At 36.9% G+C, this 25,255-nt stretch overlaps 1 protein-coding gene across 1 annotated transcript in view; it reads right to left on the minus strand.

The window, feature by feature from the left end:
- Positions 1-25,255, minus strand: part of BANK1 (B cell scaffold protein with ankyrin repeats 1) — a 315,795-nt gene that overhangs the window by 38,505 nt on the left and 252,035 nt on the right. The window contains exons 10-11 of the mRNA XM_063458569.1: positions 23,779-23,832; positions 17,496-17,549 (exon numbers count right to left, since the gene is read on the minus strand). Coding sequence (XP_063314639.1) covers positions 17,496-17,549; positions 23,779-23,832 — 108 coding nt within the window. The remainder of the gene's footprint in view (positions 1-17,495; positions 17,550-23,778; positions 23,833-25,255) is intronic.

Here is a 25,255-nt window from a genome sequence, read left to right on the forward strand (position 1 = left end):
CATGTATCACTCATGCAGTGTTTCAAAGTACTAACACATAATGCTGTACATAATATATTTTTATGTCCATAACATTTTTATGTCTATTACAGCCAAGATTAGGTCAAATATATATAAATCCCTCAATGGAAATCCTTTGTATCAATAGTCACTAATACTTAAACTAATGCATATATACCAGCATATCTATGTAATACATGTCTCGCACAGAAGACTACATAAACCACAAAAACTAAACATACTACATTAACAAACAGAAACATGTGAGCGTGATGTGATGAGCGGTCCAACTTTAGTTCCTTTCATATAATTAAGGATGAAGTACTAGTGTTAGGGCAGGTATCAAATTGATTAGATTGTGCAGTGAAGTATCCTCTTTCCATTTGGGCTTGATTTTGAATCTCGTTAATTACGTTCTCTATCTTTATTGTATAATTTTGCCACCATTTTCTAGCTATAACAATCTTTACTGCTAGTAGTCCCTGTATAAATAAAGCTTTATCATTTCTTGACAGCATTTCTAATTCCATATGAAAAAGGGCTCTTTGAATCGATAGTGGAATTATGGTATTAGTAATACCGGAGAGAATACCAAAAATGGCACTCCATACTTGTTTGATTTTGTTGCAACTCCACCATATATGTTGCTAAGTTCCTACTGCTTCATTACATCTCCAACATGTTGATTTCATCCCCATATTAAACTTTGCCAATCTTACTGGGACCAAATACCAGCACATCATGATCTTATAATGTAATTCAACCATATTTAAACAGTAAATTATCTTATTGACCCCAACCAGACTATAAATCAGTTCTTCTATATTTAGGTGAACTTCAAATTTCCCTTTGCCAACTCTAATAAGGTTTTAGGCTATGTGTTTTATCCAAATCTTCTAGAAATCTATACCATATAGCAATTTTTTTTTTTATTTTTTTTTTTAACAGCGGCATTATTCAAAATATCTAGAATATTATGATCCGGTTAATTACTTTTGTAATTATAAATGTGCCTTTTTAAATAATGCCACATTCTAAATGAATTAAAATATTCTGACTTTAAAAGCATATTTGTTAAGGATCTGTATCAGGGTTTTAATACTCTCCTCAGACATAAAATTGCTTATTTAATAAGATGTAAAATTCGCCCAATTATTGAGCTTCAAATGTGGAATATTATCCTTAAGAATATCCAGAGGAGCAGAGGGCAGAATATTATCTTTCATACTTATACGGTTTTTAAATTTTATCCAAAATTCAATGCAATTTTTAGTCACCATTGACCATTGTTGTTTATGAAAGGCATTCAATTTTTCAAAATGGATCCATGGATTATTTAGTATTGTTTTATTTGTTCCATATCTTTTTAGTTGATTCTCAATATTGTATAATTTTAAATAAAAAAATGTGAACACATTCCCAATTTCTTCTGGGCTGCTATAATGTCTATCCTTCTCAATTAATTTACATATTCTGTTCTTCAGATTACGTTTTTTAGTTGATTGGTCATCATCTTGACTGCTCTGTTACCGAAATAATACAATTTTTGTTTCATTTTCATGATGTTATCATTTGCTTTTAAAATTAGTTGTTCTTCAATTTCCTTCTTAACTATATTCATTTCTATTACATCCTGTACCTCTGTAATGCTACTACTTTTTTTTTTTAAAGTTGATTAGAGTTATGTAGAGATCTGATAGTTTTTTCATATATTTTTTCTTTAAAAAAAACCTTCTTTCTTAATTAAGTATACTCTAAATACGCATTTGTATGTAGATCATACATTGGCAAGACTTACATCTCCTATTAAATTTTTCTCAAAAAATTGCTTAGTGGTTGTTTTGATTTCCTTAATATCATCCCTAGATTTAAGAGGATTTCCATTCATATGCCATGTTCGTTATCCTCTATTGTATTTTCCTTTAATTTCCAGACACAGTGATCTGATCATACCACATTTTTAATTTAAATTGTCTTACAGTCTAAGATTGATACCGCTTTTGTTAATATCATATCAATTTTGAAAAAGATTGGTGTCTATTTGAGAAAAAAGTATATTCCTTATCCATTGGTCTAATAATTCTCCATATATCGTATAGTTCATATTGACCCAGTGTGTCCTGAAAAGCTTTTGCGAGGCTGACCTGATTATTACTCTTCCCAGTGTTACTTAAATTATGCTTATCAATATTATAATCTGCAATACAACTAAACTCACTGCAGCATATCAAAGTTTCTTGAAAAGGAGACACATTGTTTGTAAGATTTTATTAAATTTTTGTAATTGCTTTGTATTTGGTGCATATGTATTTAATACAGAGTATATTATGTTGTCACTCTTGCAAATGGCAAAAGAGAATTTGCCCAGCTCGTTTATGCATAATCTCTAAGTTTATATCATGTTAGGAAATTATGACTATGCCACGTTTCTTCTCCCAACTTAGGGAGGAATATTCTAAAACAGTATATTGCTTATTATTAAGTCGGAGTATGTCATTGCCCTTCATGTGGGTTTTTTGGACACTACAGATATCCACATGCTCCCTATATAGATATTGATTAATCATAGCTTGTTTATGAGGGGAATTAAAACCCTGCACATTCAATGTCCTTATCTTAACCAGCCCCTCCATCCAACTCTTCCCTTTCTATTTTTTCGTGGCTCCATTCATCATGTACGCTCACAATGACAATAAAAACATTAAACATACCCATAAACACATTAGGTCCATGACTTAGGACCACAAGTACAGTACACAAATCCCATATGGGGTGTGGGAGGGATCCAATATGCCATACATAAATATCCCGTTAGCAATGAGGTTCTGAAATGGGCGTCATGACAATTCGATATTTATAATACAGGACATAGAGACTGAGGTTGAATAAGGTTGAGACTGAGGTTGAATAAAAAAATCCTCTTAGTTTCCCAAATGAGAACTTGTATTAGACTTATTATAAATCTCACCACAACATTCCCATATTTCTTATAAAGATAAGGAAGAATATATTTGATAATTAGAAATTAGAGTTAGAATTAGATGCTAGAATTAGAAAGTCAAAGTTAGAGTAATTAGAATTATTTAGATTATATTATTCAACAAAATTTTGGCAGTAGAGGAAGACAAAAAGATTGTTCATTGTTAACAGGAGAAGGAGACTAAGAGATCTTTTATAGCTCTCTGTAATATTCATTATTTCCTTCTCCTTTCCCCTTTCTCCGTTTCCCTTTATTCGGAAAATAATTTAAAAAAAATTATATCTTAAAATGCTCCTTAAATTCTAAAAAATATTATCTCCCATTTCTATCCTTCTACAAATATCCATTAACGCTTACCCCTTTTTTTAATCTCCTATTTGTGACTTTATGTGCCTTTAAGATCATCACACTTTTTCTTTGCCTTATATGCACCGTATTAACTACATTTGTCAGACTTGAAACCGTATGGCTGTATATTCTATAACTGTGCCTACTTATATACTGTTTTTAAGTATTTTGTGCATCTCACCTTAAAAACATTAAATTAGTGTAATAATTTCCACTCATAATATTACTTCTCCCTCACACCTTAAATTTTCAATTTTTCCTTCTATACTTTAAGTGCTATATCCTTTAATCATTACATTATAACTTTATATCGCTTCCTTTACTCGCCTCCCCACCCCCTTTAACAAAATTGGAATCCTTATTTAATCTCAATGAAAAAAAAGTAATTCCATCTTCCGTCTACTTGTTTTCTTTTTCAATTCAATTTTTCAGCTTTTAATGTCTTCCTATTTTACCTGGTTTATTTCCAACCTCTTCTGCTGAAGTTATAATGTATCGTTGATATTCATGCCATGAGATTATTTTAACAGGGAACCCCAGATATATTTAATGTGCCTATCTCTGAGAGTTGCAGTAAGATCTTTGAATGTGAATCTTTTCCTTCTTGTATTATTAGATAAGTCTTGATAAAAAGCTAAATTCTCAAGTATTTCTTCTTTTGATTTATAATTTCTTGAGGCGTTAAAGATCTTCTGACGCATATAATACGATGAAAACCGGATGAATTTATCTCTCAGGCAACTTCTGAAATGCCCTTAGGTTTTAATATTCTGTGTGCCCATTCAATTATCTCTTCATTTGCTGCTTCTTGAACGCCCATATCTTTAAAGAGATCTAGTAGAAATTCTGTTATTTTAAGAGGTTCTATGTTTTCATTCACGCCTCGAATCCTTAAATTCTTCCTTCTTCCATATTGGTAAATTTTTCTTCCAATTCTTGAACTTTTTTCTTTTATGAAACGCATTCTTCTTGGACTTTTTTTAATTTGAACATTATTGCATCATTCTTTTGCTCATTTATTTTAATTCTTTCACCTAGTACAGAAATATCTTCCTTTGTAGATGAGAACAGCTTATATAGTTCCTCCTTCAATATACAAAATTTGCAGGGACATACATTCTTGCAAATATTCCTGGGTTATCGAGCAAGGTTCTGGCTGTATAAGTTCTGTCTGTGAGATTTGTTTATTAGAGCCAAATGAGAGTCGATAGATCCAAATCACTCTCCACTGCTCCAGCTGAGGTATTGCTGGTTATATCTGTTCTTTTAATTTCTTGGGGGGAAAAAATTGTGGAAATATTTTTCTCATGTTTTGAATCTGTTTCTTTATTTTTTAATCTACTGTCTGATTTCTTTGTTGCCATATTGTTATGTGTTCACAAAGGTTCGCGGCTTGTATTATCAGAATGAATTATAAATCAGAATTATATGTCAAAATAACCACTTAGTGAATATGTCCCTGTATTTCTCATCAGTTATTACGTTTGATTTTAATTCAGTATTATAACTTCCCAGCGTTCTTGTTATTATTTTTCTTCCACCAGAGTCTCTCATTGACTTTCAATATTATCACCAGTATGAGTAGGGGAAAAACAAAACAAAAGGGTTTCTGCAATATTGCAGCCCCAGTCACACTCTCTGCTTGTTCTCTCTGGCTTCCCCCTTCAGCTCTCCTATTGTCACCTCCGTGCTTAGCCTGAATTATGTTGTTGATTTGCTTGCATCACTCTGGCTCCACTCTCATCAGACTTCTCTCAGCACAGACCTGGCTCTCACCACCGTCACGGCTTCCACAACTTCCCCGTTATCACGGCCATTTCGCCTTCTCTCATCTTCCCTGCTATCTTCTCAGTGTTCTACCCACGACGTTGAGTCGCTCCCAACAGCGTCCTATGTCATTCCATCCTCCACTCTATTCTAATTTCGATGAGGTGTATTTATATATAATGTCGGTGTCTTAATAAAGAGCGTTGCTTGAATGTAGTATTGACATTTGAATGCAGGGGTATTTGTGTGTAGTGTTTGAATGCTGAGATGTATGTACATATACACAAACACTGCCACACACTGATACACATACACACTTGCAGATACACGTATACAAACACTGACACACATACAGATACACAGGCACACAGATACAAACACTGACACACATATAGACACTAACACAGATACAAAAAACATACAGATACATACCGATACACAGATACAAACAATGATATACATACAGATACACAGACACACAGAAACACACGGTCAAAATTTTAGCAACCCTCCATTTTCCTATGTTTGGAGTTCAGGTCAGGGGCGTATTAGCCGCGAGGCAAACAAGGCATTTGCCTTGGGCGGCATTTTCAGGGGGGCGGCAAAAAAAGCCGCCCCCAAACGCCCAGGGCAAATGTCTTGTTAGCCTTGTGGCTAACAGACATGCCAGTCGGGCTGGCTGTTAGGCGCGGGCGGCACTGGCGAGGGAGCACTTTCCCCTGAGCTCTCTGCTCAGCTCCCTCACGCGCCGCCCGCAGATTGAGGCTGGGAGCCGGAATATGACGTCATATTCTGGCTCCGTCTCCCAGCCTCACTCTGCGGGCGGCGCGTGAGGGAGCTGAGCAGAGAGCTCAGGGGAAAGTGCTCCCTCGCCAGTGCCGCCCGCGCCTAACAGCCAGCCCAGCAGCCGACCGACAGCCCCAGGAAGAGGGAGATCCCCCCCCAGCATTCCTAAAGGTAAGGAGGCTGGGGGGGGGGTGTTAAATAAATAAAATAAAAAAGTGAGTGTTAATGTGAGTAAGTGTGTCTCTTAGTGTGTGTGTGTGTCTCTTAGTGTGTGTCTCTTAGTGTGTGTGTGTGTCTCTTAGTGTGTGTGTCTGTCTGTTAGTCTGTCTCTTAGTGTGTGTGTGTCTGTTAGTCTGTCTCTTAGTGTGTGTGTCTGTCTGTTAGTCTGTCTCTTAGTGTGTGTCTTAGTGTGTGTCTGTCTGTCTCTTAGTGTGTGTGTCTGTCTGTCTGTCTCTTAGTGTGTGTCTGTTAGTGTGTGTGTCTGTCTCTTAGTGTTAGTGTGCGTCTCTTAGTGTCTGTATGTTAGTGTTAGTGTGCGTCTCTTAGTGTCTGTATGTTAGTGTGCGTCTCTTAGTGTCTGTATGTTAGTGTTAGTGTGCGTCTCTTAGTGTCTGTATGTTAGTGTGCGTCTCTTAGTGTCTGTATGTTAGTGTGCGTCTCTTAGTGTCTGTATGTTAGTGTGCGTCTCTTAGTGTCTGTATGTTAGTGTGCGTCTCTTAGTGTCTGTATGTTAGTGTTAGTGTGCGTCTCTTAGTGTGCGTCTCTTAGTGTCTGTATGTTAGTGTTAGTGTGCGTCTCTTAGTGTCTGTATGTTAGTGTTAGTGTGCGTCTCTTAGTGTGCGTCTCTTAGTGTCTGTATGTTAGTGTTAGTGTGCGTCTCTTAGTGTCTGTATGTTAGTGTTAGTGTGCGTCTCTTAGTGTGCGTCTCTTAGTGTCTGTATGTTAGTGTTAGTGTGCGTCTCTTAGTGTGCGTCTCTTAGTGTCTGTATGTTAGTGTTAGTGTGCGTCTCTTAGTGTCTGTATGCTAGTGTTAGTGTGCGTCTCTTAGTGTGCGTCTCTTAGTGTCTGTATGTTAGTGTTAGTGTGCGTCTCTTAGTGTCTGTATGTTAGTGTTAGTGTGCGTTTCTTAGTGTGCGTCTCTTAGTGTCTGTATGTTAGTGTTAGTGTGCGTCTCTTAGTGTCTGTATGTTAGTGTTAGTGTGCGTTTCTTAGTGTGCGTCTCTTAGTGTCTGTATGTTAGTGTTAGTGTGCGTCTCTTAGTGTCTGTATGTTAGTGTTAGTGTGTGTCTTAGTGTCTGTATATTAGTGTTAGTGTGCGTCTCTTAGTGTCTGTATGTTAGTGTTAGTGTGCGTCTCTTAGTGTCTGTATGTTAGTGTGCGTCTCTTAGTGTCTGTATGTTAGTGTTAGTGTGCGTCTCTTAGTGTCTGTATGTTAGTGTTAGTGTGCGTCTCTTAGTGTCTGTATGTTAGTGTTAGTGTGCGTCTCTTAGTGTCTGTATGTTAGTGTGCGTCTCTTAGTGTCTGTATGTTAGTGTTAGTGTGCGTCTCTTAGTGTCTGTATGTTAGTGTTAGTGTGCGTCTCTTAGTGTCTGTATGTTAGTGTGCGTCTCTTAGTGTCTGTATGTTAGTGTGCGTCGCTTAGTGTCTGTATGTTAGTGCGCCTGTCGCTTAGTGTGCGCCTGTCGCTTAGTGTGCGCCTGTCGCTTAGTGTGCGCCTGTCGCTTAGTGTCTGTCGCTTAGTGTCTGTCGCTTAGTGTCTGTCGCTTAGTGTCTGTCGCTTAGTGTCTGTCGCTTAGTGTCTGTCGCTTAGTGTCTGTCGCTTAGTGTCTGTCGCTTAGTGTCTGTCGCTTAGTGTCTGTCGCTTAGTGTCTGTCGCTTAGTGTCTGTCGCTTAGTGTCTGTCGCTTAGTGTCTGTCGCTTAGTGTCTGTCGCTTAGTGTCTGTCGCTTAGTGTCTGTCGCTTAGTGTCTGTCGCTTAGTGTCTGTCGCTTAGTGTGTGTGCCTGTCTGTTAGTGTGTGTCTGTTAGTGTGTGTCTGTCTGTTAGTGTGTGTGAGTGTGTTTGCCTGTTAGTGAATGAGTGTCTGTTAGTATGTGTTTCTGTCAGTGAATGTGTGTGTGTGTGTATTTAGAATGTGGGGCAGGGTGGAAGGGTTGGGTGGGGGTGGCGCGTGGAAGTGTTGGGTGGGGATGGGGGGGGGGCGCCTGAGTTTTGTCCTGCCTAGGGCAGCACAAAACCAGGATACACCACTGGTTCAGGTGGGTGGCTTCTGCAGGCTGAGGCTGTTGGCAGTTAGGGGCTTTCTCTCCCAGCCCCCTGCCTCCTCTTCTCCCTCCTTTGTGGCTTGGTGTGTTTTAACTGGGAGCAAGAGCTGCAATATTATAGGTACCTGGTCAAGCTGTTAAAGCTCTGTAGCACATGACCAGGCCCCTGATGACACATGTCCATCTGGTGGCCCTAAGTGCATGAGCCTCCTGATGGGCCCCCTCATCCTGCAGGGCCCCGGTGACACTGGCCTAGCCCTGCTAATGCATTTAAAAACTTTGAATTAATACTTAGATCTTCATTTTAAAAGTATGAATAATCAAACAATAATCTTTAATTACAGATATTTCTTTGAAGCTTGTGTGCACTTAGGTGCAAATTGTGCACGCATGTGTATGTTTGTAGTTTGAATAATTGTGGTTTTGTGTTTGCATGGTGTGAATGCATGTGTGTATGTATGTTTAATATGGGTGTATTTTTGTCTATAGTTTTGTAATATGCAAAATGATAGTCTTTGGAAAAGTATTAATGACTGGAGAAGATAACTCATTGTCCTTGAGATTTTAAATCAAGAAACACCCCAAGGTTTCACCTACTCAAGGGCTACACTGAGAAACATTGGTCATACAAATTGTGTTGATCAGCTGATACACAGAAATGTACTCATATTTTCATAAAATATGTCTTTTTGAATTATCCATAGAGCTGGTGTGCTAAATCTATATTTGTGTGTATTTGCCATTTGCTTGTGCAGTCAGAGTTAGTGTATTATTGTTGCCTGAGTGACTCATACATCAGACAGAGTACTTGGCAATGAATCTTCAGCAATGCACATTTCTACTCTCCGTCACTGTTTTAAAAATGAAGGACTGTACAATGGACATGAATATGGAATTTGTTCAAAACTAGTATAATAGACAGATTTTACAATGTGATGAATATTTCAAACACTTTTCACTATTCAAAACTGCAGGGGATTTAGTCTGTGTTTTATAATTCCATGATTTACAAGTGTGAGATTGCAATTTATAACAATATATCATATAGGACTTGTTTCTTTTATATTGATTTTCAAAAAGAGACAATGCAAAATAAATTGTGTTTATAATAGCATTGCAAAAAATAATCTATTTCCAATCATCTGTCTTTGAAACGAAATAGCATGCCCTGAATGGAATATTTTGCTTTTTAAATTGTAAAAGGAAAATCTATATTCCCAGGTGCTATGGCTTGGTTCACTAAAGAATGATGTTTTTTTTTTGGATATATTCATTTCCCGACTCCCTCCTCAATTGTTTGCTCATTCACACATGTTACACAAGAAGAGGTTTATGCTCTGCTGTGCTCCTCCCGCTCCCCACATGTTCCCTCAAATCTATTCGTTTACATATTATTTGCACAGTGTACATTTCGCTTTCTCTGCCACTTAATAAAATATTTAATCTCTCCTTCTGCTCGTTTATTTCCAGCTTCCATCAAGCCTGAACTCATAATCCTGATTCTAAAAAATGCCCAATATTGACACAAACATACCACCCAATTACTGCCCTATCTCCCTACTATTGTCTGTCACCAAGATTGTTAAGAGACTAACCAATTTACATGAATCATATCTCTGCTTGACATGTTTCAGTGTGGATTTTGCACTTGTCACTCTGTCAAAACAGCCCTGATCAAAGTATCCAATGACTCAATTTCTGCAAAATGTAGTGTAGTGGTCCCTTCTAATTCTCCCTGACCTCTATTCTGCTTTTTATACTGTTGATCATCAACTCTGATGCCCTGCTCTTTCCTGGTTCTCTTCTTACTTCTCCTAATGCTCTTTCAGTAAGTCCTATTCTAGTTCTTCCTCTCCTCAGCAACATCTCTCTGTTGGTGTTCCTCAAGGTTCTGTCCTTGAACTACTACTGCTGACAGGCTATATTGACTCCTATGGTAAACCAATCAGTTCATTTGGCTTTCAATAATATTTTTTATGCTTATGATGCACAAATCTATCTGTGTTCTCCAAATCTTTCTCTGTCTCTCTTGAATTGTGTCTCTGACTGCCTCTGTGATATTTCTAACTGGATGGCATCTCACCTCTTTATACTTAATCTCTCCAAAACAGAACTTTTCATCTTTTCTCCTTCCAACCCTACAACTCTATCTCCCTTTAATTCAATGGCACTACTATCAACTTTATCTCACAAACTTGCCACCATGATGTTCTCCTTCAACTCTCAAACCCAGTCATTCACCAAATCTTGTCACTTCCATCTGAAAAACATAGCCCAAACTAACATCGGATGCGGCTGATGGTGATGGTCCTTGCCGCTATCGTCTGCCGCCTTGACTACTGGTATCCACTTCTTACTGGTCTTAGGTGTTTTCAGCTCATCCTGCTACATTCTATAATGAATGTGGCAGAAAGGCTCATCTTCCTGTCCTACCATGCCTTTTGTCTGGGTCAGTCATTACAATGCCCTCCGGTAAGATATAGGGTTCAATTTAAAATGTTGACTCTTGCTTACAAATCTCTTTATAACACTGCTCCCATCTACCTATCCTTACTAATAATACAAGTATGTCCCACCCAGTTCCCTATGCTCCTAGGTCTATCCTAGGTCTATCCTCTGTTCATACTTGCATCTCTGACTCTCACCTTCAAAACCTTTTTAGGGCTTTGGACCTCTCTTGCCCTTTCCTGCTTTGGACCTCTCTTGCACTTTCCATTAGACTGAAGACTTACTTTAAGAAATCATGTTAATGTTAACAACTTTAACTCACCATCTCTCCTGCAAACTCTTGTAAACTCTTCTAGCAACATATTTTTCTTATGCATGAAATACATCTTACCCTTACCTTTTGTGTCATTTTATCCCACTCCCCTTAGAATGTAAGCTTGCTTGAGCATGAACCCCAGCAACTTCTCCTCTACGAATAACATGTCTTTTTGCTGCAGATTTTATTGACTTTATAAATAATAACAGTACTACTAATACTAATTAAATGTGAAATGCTGGAAAAGCAAACATTCCTCTACTGTAGACTGCCAGGGGGACAACTTTGCAGTTACACTGTTCGAAAATCATTTAAACCCTTGAATTTAAGACAATGTCAAAGCACTCCTGCCATCATAACAACTTCACTGACATGAAGTTGTTATGGGGTAGGAATGTTCCTTTCAAGATTAATTCTTGTTTAACCCCTTCAGGACGGGTGAAGGACGAGGTCCGTCATCCTGGGGATACCCTTAACGACGGGTGACGGACCTCGTCCGTCACACAGTAAAATTAACCCCAGATCGCCGCAAATCGCGGCGATCGTGGGGTTAATGGTGCTCCGGTCTGCCTCTGCATTAGAGGCAGACCGGGAGCACCGGATCGGGCAGTCCCAGCACATGTGCCCGCTCTGACAGCATGTCAGAGCGGGCACATGTGCTGTGTAAACTCACCTTCCGCCTCCCTGCACTTCCGGGTTCACTGTGAAGTGCAGGGAGACGGATCAGTGCTGATCCTGCCCCTGTGTAAAAAAAATAAAGTTTTAATAAAATCCCACCCCCCTTTACCCATTTTAATAAAAAAATTAACCCCTTATCTGCCTATTGATCACTGACTACAGTGATCAATTGGCAGGGATTACATTTTACTGTCATCTGATTTTATTTAACCCCTGAGGGTTAATTATTCTTTTTTTTTAACCCTCAGGCGTTAAATTTATTTTATTAATTAATTTAAATATTTTAAAATTATATATTTAGCTAACTGGGGTGGGTGGAAGTTAGTGGGGAATTTGGGGATTTTGAGTTAGGCTAACTAGGGGTTAACGTTAAAAAAAGTTTTAAAATAAGCTTTAAAAAGTTAAAAATTACTTTAAAAAAAAAAGTTTTAATAACGTTTAAGTAAAAAAAAAGACACCCGCCTTTACCCAGTCCAAATAATAATTAACCCCTTCTCTGCCAGTCGATCACTGCCTACGGTGATCAAAATACAGATCACAGTATTATACTGTGATCTAATTTGTTTTAACCCCTGAGGATTAACTTTTATTTATTTATTAACTCTCAGGGGTTCAATTTATTTAATTAATATAATTTAAATATTTTATAATTATATATTTTGCTAGCTGGGGTGGGTGGGAGTTATGGGCAAATGGGGAATTTACAGTTAGTGCTGCTTACTGCTAGGTAGGGGTTAACGGTAAAAAAAAAGCTTAGAAAAATGTTAAATCTGTAAAAAAAAAAGTTTTAAGAAAGTTTAGAAAGTTTTAAAAAATAATAAGCAAAACAAAAAGTTTACAAACTAGTTTTAAAAAGTTTAAAAAAGTAGGGGGCAGAGCCAGCAGGGGATCAGGTCGGTCGCATAACTCTGAGCTCCGCGTCTCAGGCCGAGAAACAGTCGTCTAAACAGTGGATAAAATCCCCAAAACCGATCGACTCACTCACCAGGGGTGTGCTGGAACACCATGGGCAAAAAAAAAAAAAAACAAGGGCAGATAAAGCCCCCACGAGCCGCGACATCGGAGAACTGCTCCGCAGCACGACTAAGGCCGCATGGGACAAGATGGCGGCGGCGGACGACTTATACTCATACTCTTCAGACGACTTTACTGCCGACCTGGATATGGGAACAGCTCCCAATACAGCATCAGCACCAGCTACCGCAAATGCCACAGCCAAACCGGGAGAACCGGTGACAGCGGACCTGCTGCAACAAATGCTGAGCGAACTACGCAAAACATCGCGGCGGACATGGCAAACTATAAAACCGCCATAGACACAGCAACCGCCAAAATCGGCAGGCTAGAGGACAAGTCCGACACCCAAAACGCACGGCTAACGGCAGTGGAACAACATGTGGCCGCCCTCCAGCACCAGCAAAAATCCTTCATAGACCGCATGGACGCTATGGAAGACCAGCGCAGGAGGTACAACCTAAAGGTCAGGGGGATTCCCGACTCCGTGGGGGCAACAGAGGCGCCACACTACATTAGACGCCTCTTGAACACTATCCTGCCGCCTAAGCAAGCAAAGGCGATTCAGCTAGACGGAATGTTTAGGCTGCCAAAGCCCACCAGAGCCCCTGCGACAGCAACTATGGACCTAATAATCCGATTCCAATCACTCCAACACAAAGCTCTGACCATGGCGGGGCTCCGGGGAAAGTCCCCCTTACACTTCGAAGGATCAACCCTGTCCATCTTTTCAGACCTAACCAGGTCCACCATGGCGTGGAGGAAAGAGATGCAACCAAGCCTACAGCTCCTGAGAAACAGGGACATCCCCTACAAGTGGGGTACCCCAAGAGCAGTCATCGTGTCCCACGGAGGGACCACACACAGAGCACACAGCGTCCAGGAACTCGGCTCATTGCTCATCATCCTGGGGATCCAGTCGCCACCGCACCAGAGGGGTCTGAACTTATCGCATTTAAACCCTGCCGATATACCGGAATTCACGCCAGGCCGATCCCAGAAACCGCAGGGACGCACAGCACCGCCGTGAGAGACTTACCGTGAGGTTCCCATCTCTCCCCCTGTTTGGGGACTGACTTTACCTAGATATACCCTATAATCTTAAAACCGACCTACTCCCACACTCTAGCTAACTGTATAGCTCCTTAGCAAACACAACTCATACACCCACTCTCAATAAACACCACACATAGCCTGACCACATATGGCTTAACTAAAGAGAGCAGACGAACCTAAGAGCATACTGCTCAATTGTAGAAACCCCCACCATCCCCACAACCAAACCGAGACACACCACAGAAGACTTGAAATGCAGGGGATGCCTACCTTAGTGGAATCTCTACCCACACACACAGCCACTAGCCAGCCAAACATCACAATACCACTGAGGCAAATCGTGTCATGTTTATGTTTGTACTTACCCTTATACAAAAAGTTCACACTGCATGTTATTGTTTTATTGATGACTTGTAATACTTGCAAAGCTGATGTTATGCACCTTGTGTTTTTGAATGCCATATACGTCACATGTGCAGTGTGACACAAAAATAAAGAATTTAAAAAAAAAAAAAAAAAAGTAAAAAAATACTCATTACCACTACACCTGGAACAAACTAGAGAAAAAATGATCCCACGCTAAGGTTCAAAATATGCCTTTTGAATTACCCCAGGGTGTATTTTTTTTATAAATAGTATGTGTTTGGGGGGAAGTTTCAATAACCAACCATCTAAACTACTCCTAAATGGAACATGGACACAGCGTAAAACTTCAAAGTTAGAAAAAAACTGAATGGCTGCGTCTCAAATGTGCCCCTTCAACATTCACATATACCTGGCAAAGGTACATACGAGGGTATTGCTGTACTCAGACGACATAGCTGAGCAACATATGAAGTATTATACAGTCATAGCACACATAAGGTTTTCAAAATAAACTGCGCAAACTCACTTTGTGTGTCAAAAAGGCAGAAAAAATGCTTATTACCACTACACTTTGTACAAGCTAGCGGATAAATGATCCCATGCTAAAGTTCAAAATATGCCTTTTGAAATACCCTGGGATGTGTTCTTTAAGAAATGGTATGCCTTTATGGTGTAGTTGTAATATGTAGCCTGCTCAAGTGCTCCAAAGTGGGACACGGACGCATCAAAACCCTCCTTGAAAATTCCCACTTAAAAACGTAAACTTGTCACGTCTATTTACAGCACTGTAACTTCACAAAATATTGCCAAAGACATACAATGGGGGTGTAATTTTACTCAGAAGACTTAGCTGAGCATAATTTGGGAGGTTTGAACTTAGTGGCACATCTGAAATATACAAAAGGCCCAGCAAAAATGTAATCCGTATGTAAAAAATGCCCAAAATAATTTTTTACCACATACTTTGGCATATATTGGTGAAAAAATGGGGGCATGCTAAGGCACAATATGCACCATATGAGATACCCTGGAGTGTCTACTTTTACAAATGGTAGGCCTTTGTGGGGTTTTTTTGAACAGTCAAACTGTTATAATACCCCAAATGGAAGCATTGGCTCAATAAATCCGTCTCTCAAAATTCTACTGTCAATACTGAAAAGGACAGGTCTCATATATGGCACTGTAGCTTCACAAAATAGTGCCAAAGACATACAAAGGGGGTGTCATTTTACTCAGCAGGTGTAACTGAACACAAAATAAAACTTTGTAAAGGAATAGCACACACCAACTTTACAAAATACACATGAGAAGTTCTTTGTTATAAGTTTGTGTGCCAAAGACCAAAAAACACACAATTTTTCTCCAATATTTAGCAGAGGTTGGCGGTGAAATGACTACGTAGAAAGTGTCAAAACAACCTTAGGACAATATATGAAAAAACAAAAGAAAGTATATACACTAAAGATAAGAAAACGTATTACTGGGAGTGATCCCAGGTGTACTCCACAGCCACCTAAGTAAATATGGTTATATATAGAAAAGTGGTATTCTGGGTGGGTTCCACTTTTCTATATATAACCTTAGGACAATAGCCTGTGATGTCTACTTTATATAAATATATACTTTTGTGTGGCAATTTTGTTTTCTTTTATGGCTATTAAGCTTACAAGACAAACATACCAAATTCTAAAATTGCTCCACATTAAAAGTTTATTTTACTCCTTGTGCTTTGTGACCTGTAACTACCAAAAAAAACGTAAAATCCCAGACACATTATATATTCTGTAAATCAGAACAACTAAATGAATTTATTTTTAATTACTTTCTTTAACCTGCACTAATTATGCACACATTATTATTGCAAAAACTGTAAAACAAACAATTTTTTAAAAAATTTTTTTGCATTTTTCTGTATTTTTTGGTAATAAATAAGTATATATATATATATATATATATATATATATATATATATATATATATATTACATCAAATTAAAGCCCTTTCTGTCCTTTAAAAAACAGTATATAATATGTGTCGGTGCAATAAACGAGGGAGATGCAAATTGCAGTTGAATGCAAACAGCAAGAAAATGCAAAAATTGCTTGTGTCATTAAGCGTAGGACAAGCTTCTGAAGCTGTGTCCTTAAGGGGTTAACACTTTTTTCAAGATTAATTATTGTTTAACACTAAACACAGAGCTGCAGTGAACTGAATTCCAAATGTCAAAATTCAGGGTAAATAGACTGTGATGATGGCCACGTTGGAGGTATTTTCTAAATCACCACTTTTGTCTAAATTTTGACATTTTTAGTACACTACAACTATTTGTTTTGTGAATTAACTCTTCTAAAATGTGGATAGCACTTACAATTTTAGTTTTATTTGTGTTTTAATTGTATCTTTTCAATATTCCAATGAAAACTATTTTAAAGTCTAGTTTATTACATTTCCAAATTCTGTATATCATAAAATAATGAAACATTACCTCCAAATATTTTATGTCTATTTATACTTGTGAATTTCTACAGTTAATTGCTAAATGAAAGTAGAAAATTAGCGAGCTTTGGAAAAATAACTGCCTCTACTATCCCTTACATCTTTCCATGTTCCTTTAGAGCACGGTTTTCCACTGGTTATGGTTACATCATGTGCATGGACAAGATAGATGAGGGGACACTAGTGTGGAAGATACACAAAATGGGGTAATGTGAGATAGCTATAGGAGGACATGGGTAAAAATTCAATCAGAATGACACACAAACACAGAAATACATACCTGCATTCCCACACACACTACAATTATCTATTTACATATACATACATACATATATATATATATATATATATATACACACACAGCAGGTCCATACTAATAAGGGATGTGGGGTTAACTATGCATCTCAGAAAATGGTTAACTGCAATTTGGCCTTATTATGTCATGCCAAGCAAATGGGTGGGCTTTGGGCACTGGGGAAACCTACTTTTTGTCAAACCGTTTGGACAAAAAACACACTGACAACCCTGTTGCCTACTTGCGCCCTTCCACTACAAAAAGATGGAAATTGCAATCTGTCAAAAGCACCATCGTCTGGTGAGAGATAACCTCGCATGAAGTTATTGAGCGCTTAATTTGAGAGGTAGAGTCTCAACCATTAACTAATGAACAATCCGATTAAAAAAGAGCCCGACTTTGCGAGGTGGTAAATGGAGCTCATTTAAAAGATGTTTTCTTCCGTACCTAGTCAAACAAATCTATATACGTTAAACATTATTTGTATATAATATCATTGAAATTGGTTCATGAAATGTTGACTCCTCAAGCCTTACTCTTAAATTTGTCCCAGCTTACATATATTACACTTTTTTGTTTTCTTCATTATTTTGCTGCATAATTTATTTTACAACACACATGAACATTTATGAAAAATAAGTTCAAATTACCATTTTACAGAATTATTTCTAATTAATCCTTACCTGGGTATGATACTGTGCTATACAGTTTTTTCTCTTCCATTTTCTGAAGGATTGCTGAAAGTAAAAAAAAAATAAAAAAAATAAGCTAATTTATTTAAGGTTGGATATTAAGGTGCTACGTAATCTTAATATTAGCAATATTTTAGGTTTTACTTGAAGTGACACTCTGGGCATTGTAACTGCATTATTCCATTGAAGTGGATCTAGTGTCTGGAGTCTACTTGTGCCACTTTTCCTTTCAGCTTTAACCCCTTAAGGACCAAACTTCTGGAATAGAAGGGAATCATGACATGTCACACATGTCATGTGTCCTTAAGGGGTTAAAGCATTTGATGTATTATTGCTAAATGAGAGTCCCAACAGCCCATGCCCTTTATACTACTTGTGCTAATTGCGGGGATATTTATGGGATGATAATATTAAACAGTCGAAAATTGCCCACTATTTCAATTCTCCTAGATCTTAGAGATCGTTATCATGTAAGTGAAATGTATTCCATACAAATAAAATCACAATTTGTTATAAAAATAGATTTAATTTATTGTGACAAATAAAATAATAATAATATTAGGCAGCATGCATGATATTAATCAGTGAATATTTAGTATAACATAAGTATGCAATACAATGGCAATGTTAAAACAATCCACAGTACAAAGCTACAGCATCAACTGTCAAGACTTTAGATTTATGAGGGTATTTCACAGACAGAAAAAGCAAAACTTCCAGCGAAAAGCCATAAAACCTTGGCTAACAGTTAACTGAGTAACCCTTTCAATGCTGGCTAGATCCTCCTAGGCATATAATATCCTATTTTAATGTAATTTTCAATTAAAATAACATTCAAATCAGCTCATTAATCATTTCCTGGAACCATACAATAAGAATAATCTACCAGATTCTATAAGCCAAATTTGAATTTGCCTAAAAAGATATCTTATCTTATTTAGAGCAAATCAATACACCTGGATAAAAACATTGGTATGCTAACACGTGATAATATCACATCAATATATAATTATTATTATTTCCACCTGCAGAATGGAATGTTTATAGCTATATATTCTTTAGTTAACTAAGATTTCTAAATATTGATATCTGACCATGATTTATCCAGTCATATATCATGCTATTAGATTTTTAATTAATTTAGATTAATTAAATAAAACCAGCATAATTACCAGTTAAGTAGATGTTCTCATCAGAATGCGTGTATGATTGGTTGTATGGAGGTATGTAAGTAATAGTAAAAAGTAAGTGTTGCTTAGAAAGTAAGAGTAATATTCTAAGTGTCCAGGAGTGTTTCTTGAGTGTTAGTGCCAGAGTGAATATCTGTCATGGATCTCTCTGCATGTCCGAATCTGAAATCCCAAACTCCAACTCCAACTAACTTCTCTCTTCCCTTTGTCCTAACTTTTAAAGGGCCAGACTCTCTGTATGTCATTAGTGTGGTCAACCTGCAGATTGCAATTTAGGTATTTGGTCCATAAAGGGCAGTCTCACCTCACTAAACCTTCCTATCCAGGAAAGAGTTAACTTTTCCTGATGACGATTTTGACATCATTTGGCTTATCTATAGGACTACCATAACTTAAATTTACTTGTTAGTTCAAAGCGTTTGCCTCAGTCTTTGTGGCAACTACTTTGATCATAATTTCTAAAATTGACAGTTGTAAACTAAATTTCACCCCTTACTTACAATGGGACCTTGTAAAATTTAGAAAGTAAAATTAATTACTTAATCTTCACTGCCACTAATGTCTGTGTTTAGAATTATTTATTTTCCATTAACATTTAGACAGAGCATTCCATCCCCCTGCTTCATTGCTTATCACTTGGCTTGTTTATATAATGCATTCCTTAGCTCAGGCTCAGTGGTTAGTGAAAGCAAGGAAATTATGTGTCTTTGTTATCTTGAAATCCAAAATGGAGTCCGCTCTGTTCTCAGTGACTCAGGCAATATACACTTTTAATTTCTATTTTAGCACAAAATGTCTGCCGATATAAATATCCTGACATAATGAGCACACATTAATCTGAGCAGAAGTGGTTGGCAGTGACTACGTTCAACCTATCACAGTGCCCATCATTGATATGAGTAATTATTGCTAGATAGAGGAGTCAAAAGAAAAAAGCGATTATAAATAGGATGGCGCAAATGAGAGAAGGATCTTAGTACATGCAGCAACCAACAAAAACAAATCCTGGTAAAACGATTTGAACATAAAATAACTTACAGTAGTGATGGTGCGCAAAAAAATAAAATAAAAAATAAATTCGTATTCACTATGGACCTCTTATAGCGAGTGAAAGTAACCCTGTGTACATAAAATGAGGTGTTTACAGAGTGGAAATATTATAAATAATTGAAAAACAAACAGTGGTTGTGGTGAAACAAAGCACAATCTGTAGGTATACTTGCAAACATGGAAATCACTCTGACGCCTATTAAGGAGACAAAAACAGAAAGAGAGCTCCTAGTGCAGCATAGTAATTAACTTATAAATATATAAAATAAAGCAAACAGAGGTGCCTTTTAGGTGTTACACTCACAAGATTGGAGTGGTAAAAGCACCACTCGTTGCTATAGCACTCAGGGAGGATCAGCCCCTAGAGTGCGTGGGATCCATGGAAAAGAAGCTTGCAATCCGGATCTCAGGTAAGTATACTTTATTAATTGAAATTTAAAAAAAGCAAACTTGTTGTGGAGGTAGTTAGTCCGCTAACCAGCCTCAGGAAACCGCAAAGAAAGTTCCATATAATGTAAAAAAATCTTCCGGCTGCTATCCTGGCTGCTGTTGCTGACTGTCTCCAAATCACTTCCTGGTTCCGGGTCCGTAATGCATTTCGCCCCACCCACAGGGCTTTGTCAAACGGCTGATGCTTCCTCCCACTGTCCTGTGTCTTATATACACCAGTCCATGTTGCCAACCATTTAAAATCAATACAAACTTTCTCATCAACATTTCAAAGTCCAAAATAAGTCTCTTATTAGTAGCACTGCTGATCCCAGTGCTAACTGATAGAAATGGGGTCTCAAAAATGGGTTATATTGCCTAAACCAATTTTTCACTTATTTCTGTGGGCAATAAGAAACTCTACAAAAACTTATTTTATTCAATTAGCATTATGAATTTGAGTAAATATATACATTTAAAATTCTAAATAAAAAAGACAATGTCTTTTCTTAAAATGGCAGCACACATTCTCATAATACCACTAAAAATCCATCTAAAAACCTGATTAGGGAACAAAAAACATATACACCCCTACATAAATGGGAGTATTTAGCACTTTGAAACTTATTTCATGGCAGCTCATTTGTTTGGAAACAAAAAAGAGAAAAAGAAACAACTACTTTTGAAAATACTTAAAACTTGATAAAAGGGGGTATATTGACTAAACCAAATTTTGCACATATTTATATATGTGATAAGAAATTCCAAAAAAACTATTTTTGCTTAATTAGCATTGTGAATATAAATAAATATGTTCACAATGTAACAATCAGTAAAAAATATATACTACAAAAAAAAAAGGAAAACAAAATAAAAAAGGAACAAATTAAGATCAAAAATATAAAAACATAAAATTTTTAAAATACTACAGAAAATTACAAAGTTCAAAATCTTTGTTAAGACCGGACGGAGTTAGTGTTTCCATTTGAAATATCCATCTCATCTCCTCCTGTCCGATCTTATGAATAAAATCACCTCCCCTCCAGTCCCGCTGTACCTTCTTAATGCCTATGAACTCTAGTCCCCGTGGATCCTGTCCATGCACTTTCTTAAAATGTTCTGAGACACTATGACTTTCTAATCCTTTTCTAATATTATAAATATGTTCTCTTATCCTTATGTGGAGTGGACGGGTCGTCCTTCCCACATACTCCAGTCTACATGGACATTTCAACAAATAGATCACATTATTGCTGTGACAAGAAATGTGCTCTTTAATCTTGAATTCTCTTTGCGTTCTCTCTGACCTAAATTTTTCCACTTTGCTCTCTTTAATATTCCCCATATTCCTACAGGCAAGACACATCTTGCATCTGTAGAAACCGATGGGGTGTCCTAGGAAACTCTCCGTTACTCTCTTAGGCTTTTCTCTCAAATAACTGTGTACAAGATTGCTTCTTAAACTCGGAGCCCCCTTAAAGGTAATTTTGGGTTTGGACAGGAGTAGCCCACTTAAGTCTTTGTCTGTTTTTAATATTGGCCAGAATCTGTTGATTGTTTTTTTCAAATATTTATGCTGATTATTAAAATCAAAGACTAACACTTCATTAAAACTTTCCTGATTCATATTTTTCACTTTTTCTTTTTTAATTAGATCTATTTGTGCAATTGGTTTCACATCGTTAAAAGCTTTTTTAGGATATCTTCTGGACAGGATTTTTCCCTAAATTTCTTTAGAAGGTCTTCAGCTTGCTGATCAAACACTTTTTCCTCTGTACAATTCCGTTTCAACCTAAGTAGATAGAGGAGTGTAATCTCTGCTTTAGTCATACCTCCAGTTAGGTCAAGACTGTGAGTGGCCAGGGATTCTTATTTAGAGTTAAACTGTCTGAAAACAATTTACCACTGAATGGAGGGACAGTGCCGGGGGACTATAAGCACTATAGCCAGTTTATTGAGATGAAATAGTTATAGTGCCTACAGGGTCCCTTCAATTAATTGTATGTATTATAAATAACAATAATCATATATTGTTTAATTACAAGTAATATATGTATAATATTATTTCTAAAACAATGTGATAGTTCTAAAATTAAAACATGGTGTGGAATATTGAAATTTAAAGGAACACTATAGTGTTAGGAATACAATATTTAGATTTAGACCCCTGCCCCTTTTAACCTGTAAAAACAACAAATAGATAGATATCGGGTTTTTTTTCCCCGTGCCAAGGCTCACTTGGTGCTGCAGCCCACTCCTCCTCCCGCAATGCCATCCTGGAGGTGTCACTTTCATTATGACCTAATAAGAAGTATTGAGGATAAGATCTGCATGGATGGTGCATATCTAATCAAATGCTTCTCATAGGGAAGCACTTAATCCAATGCTTCCCTGTGCATTTGATGATATCCTCTTGGACATCGAAGGTCAAATGAAAGAGTGACATTCAGAAAGACAACTAGAGGTGTGTTTAATGTTTAAGATTCAAGGGCTGAAACTCAAGAGTCACTGCACCAAGACAACCTCATAGAGAAGAAGTGGTCTGGGTCATTTAGTGGTCCTTTAAGAGTTATAAGAAACTGGATCAAATTATCTTGGGAATTACATCATTTTTCCCTATAAAACTGTAACGAACATTTTGGTCATTTGATGTTTGCATTTGTTTTGCAAAGTAAAGTTATTTTCTAAAAGTGTATGATCTACCTAAACACCCCAATATATAATTTGTAGGGGTAACAGAAAAAGCACTGCTACTGTTTGAATGCAATGAATGCAAAATCCTAAAAATGACTACAGCACATGGATGTAAAATAGCCCAGCAGCCAAGGAGTTAAAGTAACACAATCATGACAAACACAAAAACACAGTGATAAGCAATAACCAGAGATCATTTTGAGCTCATGTGACTACACTCAGCTCCGAGAATCCTCCTGCCCAGTAAGCAGATGTGTCTCAGACTCTCTGGCAATAATAAATACTCTGAACAATGCAGATCTATTCATGCGAAGCATATAGTAGTGTTAAAAATTACAAAATGTATTATTTTCTCGTAAATTGCAGTTGATTTACCAACAACATCACACTCTATGTAGCAGTTCTCACCTACGACACATTTAACACATACTAGCAGTTTATTTAGTTGGTATACCTTCTGGGTTCGCAATACATATACTCTTGCACAAATGTGATTTCATTTTCAGCATCACAGATTACAATACCTTTGACACATGACAAATGACCTTAAATAAGGATATATATAGTTGACAATGAGATATGCTGATCGATGCTTTTCGGACGACTTAGGGCCTGTGTACTACTATGTGAGTTACTATGAAACCCATATAAGAAAGATTTGAAAAAATAAAAGTAAAATAAAAACATAAACAGCTTTGTAATTTACATGTTAATCTCGTATAAGAAAATGAGAGCAGGACTCATTACAGTTGATGTTCTTTAAAACAGTGGTGGTCTTCATACATCTGGCCAAATGGTTTAAATAATTCATAATTTTGTTGAGAGACAGATGACTTTAATCAGCCTTGTATGCTTTTAGACTGAACATTTTTGTGTATGAGCTGTTCGCTTGTGAATTAATTCATTCTCACCTGGATGTTGAATTGTGCCATACATTTTTTTATCTTCTTGCTTTTGCTGGAACACTGCAGTTAAATAAAAAAACATTAATCCACATTGTACAAATTAGTATTTATGAAATCGACTTACATGAAAACATGCACTATGGAAAATAATGATACTTTATACCATGTTTTTGCTTATTTTAAGAAGTATAACATCATAAGATAAACAGTTTAAATTAAGCCCAAACCAACAGGAAAAAGGGCAGTTAGGTGACAGAAATAAAGGCAGATGTTGCAAGTATTAAATTCTCCAGCAAGAGTGAACTTTTAAGTTTGTATAAATAGTAACCAACCTAATTTTTACTCAGAACACCATCGGATCTAGTGAGAAATTATGAAAATGCCAGTAAGTCCATCCAATAAGGAATTAACCTTATAGAGTTGCTCCAACTTATGGAAGTGGTCATGGTGCTAGGAATATGAATGTGCAAAGTTATTAATTACAGATATTTGCAGTTAGCATTTGAGTTAGTTGCACCCACAGCACATGGCAGTCAGGAACTCCACATGTCAATTTAGTACTAAAATTATGCACAGTCGCGCTCGCGACAAGCATAATTAAAGCTTGTATCTCTTCTCCTTCCTTAACTGCAGAACTCCCTCTGCTTTTTTTTTTTTGTTCTCATATTTATTTACTATTTATAAAATAATTTAACCCGGAAGCATACATTGAGATTTATCTAGTTTCCAAGTATATATATACACATATCAAAATAAACACTGTAGAACAGTATTGTCAATTTCCTTGTTCGGATTTCAGTCCGAATAATGGCACTGAAACTACATTGACAAACATATGGGATGGAATGCCAACATTTTAGGATGAAATGACCTGTAGTTTGATACTCTGTACTGCACCCTTTAACACTCTTAACTACAGAATGATCATGGAGGACACAAAAAAAATAATAATTTCAGAAACAGAGCTCTAAAGTTATCTAATCTTCTTCCGTAATGATCAATGCTATGCTGTTTTCAGGGGTGATAAGTCTTGTAGAGGTCCTTCACTAGTATGCAATCATACTTTACTATTGACATATAGACATATAGAGCTAAGACTGAGGCATCCAGTTAAAGGAAACATATTTAGTTTTAGATTATTTTTCACACCATGCAAATACATATTTGTTACATATAGGGAAGAGTAAACATAATATTGAAAACATTTTTTGACATTTTAGAAACTGGAAAACGGAAATAGTACCTGGAAGAACCATATATGGACATTGTAATTACACACCTGTATCTCACTTTGCTATTAAGTTATGTATAAATAGTATGTTTGTATCCTTGTTGGTAGATGCACCTGAGGAAGACCTGTTATTTGTTGTGTTTTAATAAAGTGTATTTATACTATTTATTTCTGATCCACTATTCATAAGGAAAACACCAAGGAAACCAGATACACAACATCAACCTGAGAGTGTTGAACATACCAAAAGAG

This window comes from Pelobates fuscus, chromosome 6 (assembly GCF_036172605.1).
Source record: "Pelobates fuscus isolate aPelFus1 chromosome 6, aPelFus1.pri, whole genome shotgun sequence".
Taxonomy (NCBI): Eukaryota; Metazoa; Chordata; class Amphibia; order Anura; family Pelobatidae; genus Pelobates; species Pelobates fuscus.